Below are 16712 nucleotides of genomic sequence, written 5' to 3' on the forward strand. Positions count from 1 at the left end.
GGAAGATCCCACATGCCACAGGGCGGCTGGCCCCATGAGCCATGGCCGCTGAGCCTGCGCGTCCGGGGCCTGTGCTCCGCAACAGGAGAGGCCACAACAGTGAGAGGCCTGCATATCGCAAAAAAAAAAAAAAATTGATCTTGTATTCATTCTTGAAACTTTGATATTCTTTGGTCCCCTGCCCAAGAGTTTGTTTGCTATCCCAATTTTCTGACCACTGTTTTTCTCTGCCTCTTCCTTCCATGCTTCCTATGTAGTCTGCCTTTTTTTCACTTAAAGCTTTTTTTTTTGTATTATGAAAATTTGTAATGAGATCTCCATTAGTCATCTAGATTCAAGAATCAAAAGTTTACCACATTTGCTTTATTTTTTTCTTTGCTGGAATATTTAAAATCATATCTCAGACATCATGTTTTATCTCCCAATGAAGCATAAGCTGTGCTCTTTAAGTATTGCTCTCTGCAGGCTCTTCCCCTAACCTGGTTTCCTCATTGTATTTGTTCTCCTTAGAAAATCTTATTCATTCCTGTAGCTTCATGTACTGTCTACTGATAACTTTAAAGTCTGTATCTACACCTGCATTACAGGCCAGTATTTAAATTTTTGGAGTATATTTCTCTAGTCAGATATTCTATGGTGACCAAAAATTTTAAATGTCTAAAATAATAATACTCATTATCTCTTTCTCATCTTTATGCCTGCTTTCCCTTCTTTTTTTAAACTTCTCTGTATCTTTATCACACAATTCTAGTAGTTAAGTATCAGAGTCTTCTTTTGTCTTCTCCCTTTTCTTCATATCCCATATTTAATTAGTTCTCAAGTCCCATCAGTCACTGTCTTTCACACCAGTCCTTTCCATTCTGTTCTTACTTTTGCCAGTCTGGTATAGGTCTTCATCATCTTTTCCATTTTTCATCTAATAGTTTCCCAGCTGTGTCTCCTTAGTACCTTCTGTCTCTTTCTAATCTTTTTTTTTTTTCCTGCTCAGAATCTCCCAGATCTACTGTTTTCTTGAGTTAAAAAAACCAAAGCAGACAAAAAATTCTCAAGTTTTTAAAACTGATCATGTTGTCAAGGAGGACAGGGACCAGATCTTGTTTTTCTCTTTAGCTGCACCACCTTTCTGGTTGATACCTGGCAAACAGTAGGCCTATAATAAATGAATGAAAGTAGATACTGTGCTTGAATCTCTACCTACATTCTTGAAAATATTGCCTACTGTTCTTTCAGTGTTTAATTTTGATAATATTAAGTCACTAAATGGAAGCATTAAAGACCCTTTTTGTAAAATACTAAATTAAAAAAAACTTACTGTTTTAAAAAAACTTGGTTGTTTTTTCCTTCTAAAAATGAAGCAGCTGCCCACTGGTAGGGACAGGCAAAATTTATATAATGTATTATTATTGTATATATGTCAGTTTCCCTGGCAATAAAATAACTAGTATTGTTATTATCATTGTTGTTGTTTTAGTTTAGATTGCATGAAACTTGTTTTTATGCAATTTTAGTAGTTTGATTTGTGACACTACTGCCAAAACAGTACATTTTATACACATATTGAACCTGACACTAACCTACTTCTTATTAAAATATTTCTGATTTTCTTTTAGGACCAGTTTGGACAACATATAAAATCAGATGTGCACTTGAATTTTTATGTTTATTATGGTCCTGATCGTGTTAGAGACCCAGCCTTGCTTTCGAAACAGGATATTGTTTTGACTACATATAATATTTTAACTCATGACTATGGAGTAAGTATGTTGATACTCAGAGATTTTCGGAAGTTGAATTTAAGTAATTGCTTCAGGTTTCTAAAGTGTTCTAAAATTCAGGCTTTATACTCTTCCCTTAATATATAGGAAGTAAATAGGAAATTTTTTTTAATAAAATATTTTATTAAAATTTATTTTACCTATATCTTGTTACTTTTTAAAGTGTAGCTGCTGGAAAATTTAATATGACATACGTGGCTTACATGACATTCCTATTCGACAGTGCTGCTCTAGACCCTTTTTCCAGAAGCATTCATGTGCATACATATCCACATAATTTTGTATATAATTTCAGGAACTGGTAGGAGTGCCCTAAATCCCATCCATGGGTTCTAGCCCCAAATTAAGGATCTCTGAATCAGGAGTTTCACAGGTTTCTTCAGGTGCGGCATTTACCACACTATGTGCACAGATTTACCATACTGTACAGATGGGGAAACTTGAGCATCAGGCTGTCCTCACAGCCCAGCAGCTGAGCCCAGGGACTTCATCTGCTGGGGTGTGGGGCTGCCTGGCCCTCCTGTACTGGTGTGGAGGGCTGGCACTGGGGGTCACCTTTTGGAGGGTGATGCTGCAGCTCTGCCTTTCTAGCCCCCCCAAGAGGAAATTGTTTTTGAATATTCTGCAAAAAAAAAAAAAGAACAAGGTTTGACTTCCTTTAGATAATAATTTAGGAATATTTTATATTTAGAACACTTAAATTTTAAAATCTGAATTGTAATTAAGTGTATATAGCAATTTGCAAATGAATTCTTACTTTTTCTGATATTCTGGAATATTGTTTTCTGTCATAGTGATTTGATAATTGTTTATCTCAATTTAAAAGTAAGCTTTTTTGTATCTGAAATTTGTTTCCCAGTTCATTTAGAATTCTAATTGTTGTTTGCCTATAATTCCGGTTAAGTTAAAATGTTTTCCAAAATACTTTACTATAAAAATTTTAGTCTTTAGGTAAGAACATTAACTTTTACATAAAAGTAATTATGTTATATTCAAATAATTCTTTTTGCTGACAATCTTTATATCATCATATGTTTGAATCTGAGGCAGAATAAGAATAGCTCAGTGTTTTGAACCAAGGTCTCATCAGAGAGCTAGATTACCTGGGTTTGAATGCTAGCTCTGCCCTTCATAGCTGTGGTACTTTGAGCAACATACGTCACACCTTGGTGCTTCAATTTTCTCATCTGTAAAATAGGAGTAATAATACTTCATAAGTTTGTGAACATTTAATAATTTAATATATGTAGTGCTTAAAGCAGTACCTACCACATAGTAGGTGATGCTATTAAAGAATAACAACTCATATTACTTATTAAATTACATAAAGTATTATTTTACTTTCCTGTGTTTTTGATTCATATGAAACATTTTTTCAGACTAAAGCTGATAGTCCACTACATAGCATAAGGTGGCTAAGAGTGATCCTGGATGAAGGACATGCCATACGAAATCCAAATGCTCAGCAGACAAAAGCTGTACTTGATTTAGAAGCAGAAAGAAGATGGGTATTGACAGGTAACGATAAAAAATGAATTCCCAAATATGTATGGTTAAGTAAGTTATGAGGTAACTTCGTAAACTTCAAGTGGATATAAAGTCTCTCCCAAAAATCAATTATAGAAATCATGTAATAAAACATTTTGACTTTTTTTTATAGCTGCCCATGATATAGCAACATTTGAATTATAGTTCATTTATGGAACAGTCACTATACTTATTTTTGAACTTTGGAACTCTAGACACTTTAATCCTCCAATTAGAATCTTGATTTCTCTACTTCCCATCATGGAGCTTGTTTGCTACTCATGAACCTGTACTGGAAGATGGGGACGAGAATATAAACTCAGATTAGTTTTTTTCTTCTTGCTAGTGCTGCTGATTTAAAAATCAAATAAGCAAATGTTCTTGTTAAGGAGAAAGTTGAGTTTACGGGGTCTGTGGTCTTTTTGTTAGTATGGCAAGTGAGAGCTAAAAATCAGAGCCAGACTGTATTTTGAGATTGTGTATATGTTTAACAAAGGGTTATACTCACAGCTTAATAGTTAGTGGGTACGCTTAGAACCAAGTGCCCATTTTCAAGTGTTGTCTCCGTTGATTGGGCCGGTGGATATTTTGATTGTGTATTCTGGCTATAGAGTTATAACAGTTTTCTGTTCTTTTTAGGCACTCCAATTCAGAATTCTTTAAAAGACTTGTGGTCTCTTCTTTCCTTCTTAAAACTTAAACCATTTCTTGATAGAGAATGGTGGCATAGAACAATACAGCGTCCTGTCACAATGGGAGATGAAGGTGGACTTAGGTAAGTAATTTCAGGACAACTGATTAATATTAGCTACAAATAATTGTTCGCAGCTTGAAGCAGTTGCCACTTTCATTACTATTTTAACCTGACTGTTGGCTTTCTTCTCCAAAAAGTGTTTATGGCTTAATGTCTTTGACTGTCAAAAATATGATGATTCTTGTTTGGGGGGATAAATATTTCTACCTATCACTAAAAGGTTAACTCTCCTTTCCCCTGATTTTAGTCAGAACTGTGAAGGCAGAGCTATATGGTCTTTGTGTGTTGCTCTTACCCTCAAAACCACCATTAATAAATTAAGTGGAGACAGGAAAAACATTATATGCTCAGAAAATCCAATATGCACTAAATTTTCATAACTTATCTTGTATAGCAGTGGTCCCCAACCTTTTTGGCACCAGGGACCAGTTCGTGGAAGACAGTTTTTCCACTGACGGGGGCGGGGTGGGGGATGGTTTCGGGATGATTCAAGCACATTATGTTTATTGTGCACTTTATTTCTATTATCATTACATTGTAACATATAATGAAGTAATTATACAACTCACCATAATGCAGAATCAGTGGGAGCCCTGAGCTTGTTTTTACTTGCCACTCACTGACAGGGTTTTGATATGAGTCTGCAAGCAGTCGATTTATTGTGGTCTCTGTGCAGTCAAACCTCTCTGCTAATGATACTCTGTATTTGCAGCCACTCCCCAGCACTAGCAACACCACCTCAGCTCCACCTCAGATCATCAGGCATTAGATTCTCATAAGGAGCACGCAGCATAGATCCCTCGCATGCGCAGTTCACTGTAGGGTTCGTGCTCCTATGAGAATCTAATGCCACTGCTGATCTGACAGGAGGCGGAGCTCAGGCGGTAATGCGAGCGATGGGGAGCGGCTGTAAATACAGGTGAAGCTTTGCTCGCTCATCTGCTGCCCACCTCCTGCTGTGCAGCCTGGTTCCTAACAGGCCACGGACAGGTACTGGTCCATGGCCTGGGGGTTGGGGACCCCTGTTGTATAGCTTTATATAGTGATAGCTGAATGATGTGGTAATACAGTGGCAGTAACAAGAGTTTTACAAGACAGAAAGTTTCTGGTGGAGATAGGTAAAAACTCAACTTCTCAAAAATATCAACTTGCTGATAGCCGTTTTGCAAGGTACTAGGCTAATGTTCAAATTTTTTGCCTGGATCAGTGGTTTTCAGACAGAGGGTTTAGGATTCATTAGCATTTTGTGAAATCATAAAGATGGCAGCTAGCATTATAGCTGTTCATTAAAGAAAATGAAATAGAGTAGAAGATTTAGGAAAATAGCAGAGTGCATCACACACAGTATTGTTTTGTGAAATGTTTGTTTCTGTTATATGTATATGTTTTTGTATGTTTGATGGATAGAGTAAAATATGTTTCTTACTGTGGGTTACAGTGAAAAATATTCAAAAGCCACTAACCTAGTTTGCAGTACTGTCTACTTGATTCCTCAGAACCAACTAGTTAAATTCTGATTTAAGAAATTGTATTTATATTTCAGTGTTAGGAAAAAATCTTTTTTTAAAGAGTTGCTTCCTTTTTTTTTTCTGATATTGAGAAGATTGTAAAGGCTGTAGAATCTAGAAGGCATTTATCCCTCTTCTGAATTGTCTCATCATGTTTTAATTTTTATTTTTGGCATTCATTACTTTACAAAAATTACTTATTTATGTACCTTGATTTTCATATTACTGGAGAAATTTTTCGAAGATAAGATCTTACTCATTTATGTATTTATGATGTTTAGTATAATGCCTTGCACTTAATAGCTACTTTTTAAGAATTTGAGTGTCAAACTTTGGGTGGTGTAGTTGACAGAATTGAGAAGGAAAAAGAGGGTTAGTGATTAGAAAAACGGGGAGAAGAGCTTAAGAAAAATAAGGACAGGATAAAAGATTAAACTGTGACAGGTACTGAATTGAGGGCAAATTTAAATGTATTTTGTTACTATAATTTTCTCTTTGTAGAATATGTCTGTCATTATAAGATTCGATAAAACTCCAAATAAGTGTTTTTTTTTTTAATCTTTACTAAGGTTACAGAATGGTAATAGATTAAGATATTCTTTTTCGTTCTCATTGAATTAACTTATGGAGAAATAAAAAGTTACGTGATTATTTCTTTTATTTTGATTAGGCGTTTACAGTCCCTAATTAAAAATATTACACTTAGAAGAACAAAGACAAGCAAAATTAGAGGAAAACCTGTTTTGGAGTTACCAGAACGTAAAGTATTTATTCAGCACATTACACTTTCAGATGAAGAGAGGAAGATTTACCAGTCTGTGAAAAATGAAGGCAGAGCTACTATTGGAAGGTATGGAGAAAGAAAGTCATTTTAGAAATTAGTTTTTATTTTCTTTGTTAACTTTAATTGAATAGCATTTTTTTAGGTATGTTAGCAATAAAGTCTTATTAAGTGCACTGAAGTATAATTTGTTTTTTTTTTTTACTATTTACTTTTTAACAAATTAATAGTTGAAGTGAGTGAAATAATATTATAATTCACCAGGTAAGTAATTCCTTAAGTTAGGAAAAAAGTTTACGTGACATGGCAAGTCTTGGATTGCTAGTCAGAAGACCTTGGTTGCTTCTATTCCTGGTTCTGTGTCATGCGAGAAGATTAAAAACATTGAGAGAAGTATATCTAAAGAAGGACTAAAACTTGGGGAACGTTCCACATTAAAGACATAGGAAAATAAAGAGGAGCCACTGGAAGAGATTCTATCAAGGGGAGATGTATGAAGAAAGTAGAGAAACTGTTACAGAATTCCAGTAAAGACTGTAATCAAGAAAGAATATATGGTCAGTAGTGTCACATAGTGCAGAGACTTAGTAAAGGCTATTTACAATAATTTGGTGATTCAGAAGTTACTGGTATAAACTCCCAGAATGGTTTCACTAGAATGATGAGATATATAGCCAAATTGTAGGAGTAAAGGGATTGCAAAGAAGTAGCCAGCTGTAGGGGTAGACCATTTTTCACGAAGTTTGTCTTTAAAAGGAAGAAGACTGGTAGATAGGATTGACAGTTGGCTGCTGGATCAGTTTTTTGATGGTTTTATTTGTGTAATTGCTTTGAGAGGAAGAGAACATGGAAGAGACTACAGATAGAAAAGAAAATAAAACAAATTGATGGAGAAAAGTAAAGCCTACTATGGAGGTAAATAATATCAAGAGTACAGTCAGTGAACTATGAGACAAGATATCTACAGAATAAGGCAGTGGGAAGTTGAGGAAGGTAGACTGGATTTTCAGCCGTTGCAAAAAATAAGGTTTTTAGAGTGGTAGACAGGCTCCACATGGTATTGGATCTATGTAAAAGTTAAATCAGTACGACTTTCCAACCACACATGGAAATCTGGAACTAGGAGCTGATGAAGTGTAGATTAAAGGTATTGGGGATTGGTAGGTGAGAAATTCTAGTCTAAGCAAGAGCATGTTTGATGTGAATGCATGAAGGAACCAGAATGAGTAGGAGACAAGTGAAGGCAGGACAGGGTTGAGAATATAGGGGAATCTTCAAAACATGAGAACTTCAGTGAGGTACAAAGCAGGTTTAATAGGAATTAGGAATATTGAGAAAGATTGTTCTAAGCAAGCGATTTCAGAGTTGAAAATCTTTGCAGTGGTGATTCAAATTTCCTTCATATTCATTCTTTCAACCAAAATTTATTAAGTGCCTGTGTGCCAGGCACTGTTGTACACATTGGGATACAGCAGAGTAAAGCAGACAAAAATCTCTACCCTCAAGGAGTTTATATTTCAGTGGGAGGTAACAGATGATTAAAAAATTAAGTTTTATGGAAAAAAAGTAAAGCAGAGAAAGGAGGTGAGGGAGCACTGAAGCTGTTTTTATAGGGTATTCAGGGAAGATGATTTCACTTGAGAAGGTGATATGTGGGAAAAGATGTAAAGGAGATTGGGGTTGGCGGGCATTTCTGGCAGAGGGGAACAGCAAGTGTAAAGGCCCTGAGTTGGGAGCATACCTGGGGAGCTTGAGCAACAGAGAGGCAAGTGTGGCTGGATAATATGAGCAAGGCGGAAAATAGTGATGATGTCAGAGAGCTGTTGGCGTGGGGGTGGGTGCAGTTATGTAAGGCATTGTGGCGTATTGGAAGAACTTCGGCTTTTACTGTTCATGAGATTTGGGAACCTTTGAAGGAAGGGTTTTGAACCACGAGTGACTTAATTTTACTTATATTTTTAAAGGATAACTGGCTGCTGTGTTAAGATTTACATTGTAGAGTCAAGGCATAAGTAGGGAGAACAGCGGCAAAAATCAAAGTAAGAGATGATGGTGTTTTTTTTTTTACTACAGTAGTAGTGATGAAGGGGGTGAGAAATGCCCGGATTCTGTTACATTTTGAAGGTAGAGCCAACAGAACTTGCTGATTGATATAGTATGGGGTGTGAGAGAGAGGAGTGAAAGGTAACTGCAAGGTTTTTCACATGAGTGGCTAGAAGGATGGAATTGCCATTTGCAGAATAGGTCTGTAGGGAGGAGCAGAGTTTTCTCAGGGAAGATGAGAAACTCAGCTTTGGGCACATTGATTGTGTGATGCCTGTGTGACTTCCAAGTGGAGATGTCCCATAGTCAGTTGGATATGAGATTAGAGTTCATGGGAATGCTCTTGGTTTGATATAAATTTGAAAGTCACCTGTGTGTAAATGGTACTTTTAGCCGGGAGACTGGATAAGATCACCAAGAGAGTGAGTGAAGTTAGAGAAGAGTTCTAACAAGACAGGTGTAGCTGGTGAGGTAGGAGGAAACTTCTACTTCGGTATCTGGCACTCAAAAGAAATTTCTTAAACTGAAATATTCATTTTCAGTGTAAGAAGCGGTGCCAGGGAGTAATTAGACTATTGGTAAATGTTATTCTGTTTGAAAAGGTTGAAAAAGAGTAACTTTATTGAAACTGTTCTCAGAGAAAAAATGTTATTTAAAAAATATCTTAATAGGTAGTACATTTACTAACATTTATTGAGCACTTACTACGTGTTATGCATTCATCTGAGAGCTTTATGTGTATTAATTCACAACAATCCTATTAAGTCAGTACAGGGATTACCTACATTTTACAAATGAAGGATCCGAGGCACAGAGCAGTTAGGTGACTTACACTGTGTCACACAGCTAATGAATGACAGAGGTGGTGTTTAAATTCAGGTAGTTTGGTTCTAAAATTTGTAAGTTCAATCTTTATATTGCCTATTCCTTGCATTCTTGAATACTGAGAAGCATTTGTTGCCATAATACTACTGTTACATATCAGCAGATACATATCATTTACCGTAGTCCAGCACTATTCTAAATGCTTTGCATGTGCTAACTTTTTTAATACAACAGTCCTATGAGGTATGTATTATACCACTGTTACAGCTGAGGAAGCTCAAGACACAGGTTGAGAAACCTGCCCAAGTTTTCACAGTTAAATTGACAGAGCCAGATTTTGAATTCAGACAGTCTAGCTCTAGAGTCTGTCCTCTTAACCATTAGGCTATATTTCTCCTATTGCCTTAATACTTAAATACCAGATTGCCTTGGTATATAATTTTTGGATCACCCATTGTTTCTTCAAAACCTGTATTGTCTTTGTTCTACTGTGTTTTATATTGAATAGTTCCATGGAAAACCTTGATTTTTATTTTATTCTATTCTTTAAAGTCCAGGAATTTCACCAGGATCTCTGTTGATATTTTTATGGAACATGTGGTACCATTTAAATCTGTAGATTCCAGTCTTCCTGCACCCCCTTTTGGGAAAGTTTTCTTAAATACTGTTTTCTGTTCCATTATTTTATTTCTTTCTGTGTATGCTGGATATTCTTTTTTTCCCATAGGTATCATTTTATTCTAATCATTTACATCTTTCTGTTTAATTTTGCTTTTCTCAATCCTGTTTCCCACAATCTTATGTTTTTATCAGTGGCTAGTCTCTTTTATGCTGGCTTCCCTGTGGCTTCCTCTGATAGTTTACTTTTCTCTTTCATACTTTTTAGCTGTACCAGCTCATCTTTGATCTCTATTTTGTTTTGCCATACCTTTTCAAGTTTTGTCTCTGCTTTAAGCTATTGGTGGTTTTTTTTTGGCGGTACACGGGCCTCTCACTGCTGTGGCCTCTCCCGTTGCGGAGCACAGGCTCCGGACGCGCAGGCTTAGCGGCTATGGCTCACAGGCCCAGCCACTCCGCAGCATGTGGGATCTTCCCGGACTGGGGCACGAACCCGTGTCCCCTGCATCGGCAGGCAGACTCTCAACCACTGCGCCACCAGGGAAGCCCTATTGGTGTTTTTTTAGGAGGAACTGTTTTATTGAGTGGTGTTAAATCATGGTAGCATTCTTGGTCATAATTTTTATTTGCTCTATGGCAACATTTTTCTGGTGAGTTCTCTTTCACTGCCATTTGTTCTCTCCCTTGCTCTTTGCTGATTGTTACTCATATATGAATGTCTTGAGCTCTTTCTGGACTAGCTATTTGCAAGAGATTCATATGACGGGACAGGAGTCATAGCTGTATCCTCGACTGGCAGGAAATATATCCTTATTTAATTATGACTCAGGGTTACATGTGAGTTCTTTCAGATTTTACTTGTGCTCATAAAACAGATCAGAAGCTTTAGGGTTCCTTACAATACGGAATGCTGTGGTTATAGTCTTTTCTGAAAACACAGTAGGGCCATGTGTTTCCTATTCAGCTTGCCTTCCCTCCGTCTTGGTGTAAACTTGTCCAGGGGCGTTCAAGCCATGAGCCGTGCACATAAGAGATGGTGATTTTCTCCTTAGGGCATGCTGTTTTGAAGAATTGTGCTCTGGCAGGCAGGTCTGCTTGAGGTCTGCAGTCATCTCTCAGTATCTTCCTTTTTGACTTCTACTGCAGTTGGCAGCCATTTCTCATATACTTTGCTTTATTGTTACAAATCTCTCCTGGTTTCATTAAAGATAGAGTTTACTTTTCTGTTTTCCATTCATGTTTTGAAGTGATTTCCAGGGAAGAAGAAAACAATGCCATTTTTGTTGCACTGTTTTAGAATAGGAAATATTATTGCTTAGAGGCCTTCATAATATTCAGTGTTTTTACCTCTAGGTATTTTAATGAAGGGACTGTCCTTGCACACTATGCAGATGTCCTGGGTCTTTTGCTTAGATTGCGGCAGATTTGTTGTCATACTCACCTTCTTACAAACGCAGTGTCTTCCAGTAGTCCCTCAGGTAGGTAAATGTGGTTGGTTTACACATCATATTTATTAGAGATATTTAAATCAGAATGAGACATTTTTCATATGGCCTAAATTTAGTTTGTCAAATGGACATTGATTTTAGAATAGGACTTAACTAGAAATATACTCAAGAACCTCTCAACAATGAAATGGAATATTAATGAGGTTTTCAAAGATTTCCAGTGATAGTCTTAGAAGAAAGGTTCAAATTGGATCAGCCTTTTATTCTATGGTAGTACCCACAGATGGTGTTACAGTGATGTTTCTGTGTAAGGTATGTTATGTGGAGCTTCTGAATTTTTCTTAAAATTTCACATTTAAATCATGCTTTTTGCCTGTGATTAAAAAATAAATAAATAAATAAATAAAAAGACTTAAGACTGCCCAAGCAAAACTTTTCTCTACATAAGGAAGATTAAGATTGTCTAGTCATATTATAAGTCTTGCTCTGAAATTAATTTTTCAGCCTTTTCTCTAGGAAATGATACACCTGAAGAACTACGAAAGAAGTTAATAAGGAAGATGAAGTTAATTCTGAGCTCAGGTTCTGATGAAGAATGTGCAATTTGCTTGGATTCTTTAACGGTTCCTGTCATAACACATTGTGCACACGTCTTTTGTAAACCCTGCATTTGCCAGGTCATTCAGAATGAGCAGGTTAGTTTTATGCTGAATACAAATTCAGTGTTTGATGGAGTGGTGTTGCAGTGTTGAGTGTAATGAAAACCCAAGTCCAACAGAGACTATAAAGAGTTTTGCACTTGGATTTACTAGTGCACCTTTTATATATAGTTAATTTTATCAGTGTTTTAATAGATATGTTTCATTATAATTAAGCCCTTTTAATATAAAACGACATTTTTTGGAGGTATATTTCACAGTCAGTATTTTAGTTCTACTAACTCTTTAGATCATCTTTGTCTAAGAAATAGATTGATAATGTGAGACACAAAGGTAATTTAAAATTTTCTAGTAAAACAGATGAAGTTAATTCTTATAATGCATTTTTATTTATCCAGTATATCTAAAATATAAAAAATTAATGAGATACCTTACATGATTTTTTAAAACTTAAGTGTTCAAAATTCAGTGGTATTGTGCACTTAGAACACATCTCACTTTGTCTTTACCACATTTCAACAGCTTAATTGCCATGCATGGCTGTTGGCTACTATAGCTAGGTAGGTCTAGATTCATGTGAAGTGGAATAATCCTGTAAGCAATCCTTCTGAGGTATAATTTTTTAAAACATTTTTATTGAGATATAATATACATATAACGAAAAATGCACATCATGATTGTATAGCTCAGTGAATTACGAAGTAAACAAATCCATATAACTACCACCCAGATCTTCCTGTGTTCCTTCCCAATCATTACTCTCTCCCTCCTCTCTAAAGGTAACTCTACTATACTGACTTCTAACATTGTTTTAGGTTCAGAATCTTTTTTATTGTAATGGTATTTGGTATGTAGTTATTTTAGGTATAATCTTATTAGTATGCCTTGGTACAAAATGGACACAACAGATAACTGCTTTGAATGAACCTGATAGGACTTATCAGATCTGGACTGGCTTTATAGGCTATTAAGAAGGAAGTTAGGGGCTTCCCTGGTGGCGCAGTGGTTGAGAGTCCGCCTGCCGATGCAGGGGACACGGGTTCGTGCCCTGGTCCGGGAAGATCCCACATGCCGCAGAGCTGCTGGGCCCGTGAGCCATGGCTGCTGAGCCTGCGCGTACGGAGCCTGTGCTCCGCAATGGGAGAGGCCACAGCAGTGAGAGGTCGCGTATCCCCCCAAAAAAAAAAAAAAAAAAAAAAAGAAGGAAGTTATTCTTTTTTCTTCTAAAGAATAGTTCTATGCTATATTGTAATTAGGTTCAAGAAACTTATTCATGATTTATTTGTCTGAAAATAGTATAATATTTATTGTTTCAAGCTCTTGCTGCTAGTCAAGATCACCTACTTTTGCTTTTTTACCAATCCCACTTACTACATTAGAACATTATATCTGCCTGGAGTTCAGCATGTACACATTTATCTCAAATGGATGAATCTAATAAAAGGTTTAATAAAACGCTGGCTATTAGGGAAATAGAATTTACCATGCCTTTTAAAATTTTTAGGCAAATTTATATTTCTGTTCCTTTGTTAAGTGTCACTCGTACTTTGTTCTTTCTTATATAGCCACATGCTAAATGCCCTTTATGCAGAAATGATATACATGGAGACAATTTATTAGAATGTCCTCCAGAAGAATTGGCATGTGACACTGAGAAAAAGCCTAATATGGAATGGACATCCAGTTCGAAGGTAAATATACATGTGCAAATGTTTGAGTATTTGTTTTATGTTTATATAAAGAAATACCGTATTTAGAAATAGTAATTCTGCTTTTAATCCTGTCATTTGAGTATTATACTCTGTTGGTGGTTACTGGCTTTTTGTTTCTTTCTGGTGGTGAATTTGAGAGATGAGAGAAAGCATTCAGATGATAGTATTTTTTTAGTCTCAATTTTTAAAAAAATTGGTGGTCTTTTACATTTGTATTTTAGGGAGATAACACGGCAGGACCTTTCTCTTCCAATTCAAAATGGAATCTAATGGGTATCCTAATTTTTTTCAGATTAACGCTCTAATGCATGCATTGATTGACTTAAGAAAGAAGAACCCCAACATAAAAAGTTTAGTTGTTTCTCAGTTTACAACATTTCTGTCTTTAATAGAAACACCACTCAGGTAAGTTCAACAGTGTTTCTCACTTGGAGCAAAAGGATTTTATATAAATGTTTTAATTTGGATAGCAAAAAATCATTATGTATGTTTTACCACTTTTATTCATTTCATCTATCTAAGATAACAGTAGCAATAAAGAATACTCCTGAGAACTTAGAATTTTAAAGATTAAGTCCTGAGTTCATAGGAAAAAGGTTGACTGCAGGGCCTGACATATTAGTAGATGATTAGTAAATATTTGTCAGCAGAAATGAAAGAATTGGTTGAATGAAAAGATTACAATTACTTAACATGTTTTTTTTTTTTACATCTTTATTGGAGTATAATTGCTTTACAATGGTGTGTTAGTTTCTGCTTTTTATAGTGTAGTGTTACTTGTCTCTTTTGTCCCCTCCATTAGAGCCTCTGGATTTGTGTTTACTCGTTTGGATGGTTCTATGGCCCAAAAGAAAAGAGTTGAATCAATTCAGTGTTTTCAAAACACTGAAGCAGGATCTCCAACTATAATGCTTCTATCCTTAAAAGCAGGTGGAGTTGGTTTGAATCTTTCTGCAGCTTCTCGAGTATTTTTAATGGATCCAGTAAGTAGTTTTGTAGACTTTTTGGTATGTTACTACTTCTTTAAAAAAATAAAAACAAAAAACTATTTGGTAAATACCTTTATAGGTGTAACTGATTGTGAAAATTCTTAGGCAAACTTTAGAAATAGACAATAACTTAGTAAAAGTGTTTTAAGGACTTTCTCTTAAGTGCTTTACATATATCAACTGAAATTCTCACAGCATCTCTATGAGATGGATCTTGTTACTATCCCCATTTTACATGTGAGGAAACTGAAACATGGAGAAATGAAATAGCTTGCCCTATCACACAGCTAGTGATATACAAATCAGGATCAGAGTCCATGTTTATAAGTATTATGCTGTGCTTTTCTACTTCTCTTCTATATACAGAATAAGTTTCTGTTAACTAATGCTTTAGGGAAGTGTTTTCATTGATTCAGCCGATGAATCAATGAGATCTTACTTTGTGTCAGGGAATCTTACTGGCACAGGGAATCTGGATATAAACAAGATAGACAAAGTAGCCACCATCATGGTGCTAATAGTCTCAAGCTTTAACGTGCATAAGAATTAGGAAATGCAGTTTGACCTCTGTCTTCAGATTTAGGAGTTCTTGGATGAGACCCAGGAAACGACATTTTTATATAGACCATAGGTGATTTTAGGTGCACATGGTCCAGCATCACAGTTTTAGAAACAAGTACCATTAATGGAATGCTTTGGGTAAACTTTAATGTCTAACACAGTGTAATTACTGTGCGCAATACAGGTCTAGGGGTAGAGTGGGAGTTAAAATTCACTCTGAACTTGACACATCAAACTGTGTGGCTTAGAGTTGCATCCGCACAGGAGCACTTTTTTTCTGATTGCACAAAGGGGCTTTTTGGACTGGAAGCACTCTGAGCTAATTCAGTTTCTAATTTGCATTGGGCACTGTTTGGGCTGGAGGTAACCCTGTGCTGTTTCTGTGCATTCACAGATCTAAGGTTTGTGGTTTTAGCTTGCTGCCTGAAACTCAGAAAATTCATAACAAAGAAATTTTACTAAGATACAAATTTTGAGTTATTCTGGTTAGGCTATCTAGTTGAAGCATGTACCTGTTACCAAGGCTTTTCTTCCTCTCCTGAGGGTAACCTTTCCAGTAATATTAAAACCAGAGCCATACTTAGGCATTCATGGGTTTCATGTTAATGCCATCGGGATGGCAGTGGTCTGTCGTATTTTCTTGCCTTAGTTCTGTGGATGAAGTTTTAAATCTTTGCTAGAGTTTTAGTATTATGGTTATTATAAAAAATATGCATTGTAACTGCAAGTTAAGTTACATGTTAGCTAAGCAGATGATAATTCTAGAAGCTGATTTTTGGAACAGATTCCCAAATTATTATTTTTTGGTTATAATCTTAGTACTTCATAAGGAAGAGGTTGTTAATACAAAATACAGTAATTTAATTAGTATTGTAAAGTTGACCAGAGACTAATAAACTCTTTAACAGATATACTTTTAGAAAACTTACAGAATGTATTAGCAGTTTCATAGTAAGTTGGTTGTTTTTCATTGAACATTTCAAGTTTTCAGATATTGTTTCTAACTTTAAAACAAAAGCCAGGTCCTAGAAAAATAAGATTCAGTAAAAAAAAAAAAAAAAAAAAAAAAACATTGCTCATGAAGATTTTTACCTCTTTGTCGAGTATTATATAAATGTTAAGATTTATTTGTATTTTGATGTTTCATTGTGAGCTTTTTTTTCATTATGAGCTTTTGATAAAGTTAATTGCTTCCTTCATCACTACGTTAAGAGAATGGGAGCTATCAGTTTTACATTATCATAAAGTAAATTTTATTATACATTTAGTCATACTTGACGTATACTGCCGTCTCACCATGAGGTTCCTAGACAAAAGACAGCAGAGAGGAACATTTTATCTGAGCTCTTAGTATAATGGTTTCAAAATGGGTCCAACTGTAAAATACGAAATATTCACAGAATATGACTGTCAGTTTCATAAGGTAAATAAGTCCTTTAAATCTAACTTTTATACCGAAAAACAATCCCCAAATCAAATTATAGCAAGTTAAGAGTAAAATCTCCTTTTCTC

The 16712-nt window shown here is 35.6% G+C and overlaps 1 protein-coding gene across 2 annotated transcripts in view; it reads left to right on the top strand.

The window, feature by feature from the left end:
* Window positions 1-16712, top strand: part of HLTF (helicase like transcription factor) — a 59870-nt gene that overhangs the window by 36893 nt on the left and 6265 nt on the right. For both annotated transcript variants that reach the window (XM_082655495.1, XM_082655496.1), the window contains exons 15-23: window positions 1611-1754; window positions 3155-3293; window positions 3942-4077; window positions 6235-6414; window positions 11185-11309; window positions 11796-11974; window positions 13504-13629; window positions 13943-14055; window positions 14453-14633. In XM_082655495.1, the coding sequence (XP_082511621.1) occupies window positions 1611-1754; window positions 3155-3293; window positions 3942-4077; window positions 6235-6414; window positions 11185-11309; window positions 11796-11974; window positions 13504-13629; window positions 13943-14055; window positions 14453-14633 (1323 nt within the window). The remainder of the gene's footprint in view (window positions 1-1610; window positions 1755-3154; window positions 3294-3941; window positions 4078-6234; window positions 6415-11184; window positions 11310-11795; window positions 11975-13503; window positions 13630-13942; window positions 14056-14452; window positions 14634-16712) is intronic.

The sequence above is a fragment of the Grampus griseus genome (genome assembly GCF_964374135.1).
Source record: "Grampus griseus genome assembly, chromosome: 5".
In the NCBI taxonomy this organism is placed as follows: domain Eukaryota; kingdom Metazoa; phylum Chordata; class Mammalia; order Artiodactyla; family Delphinidae; genus Grampus; species Grampus griseus.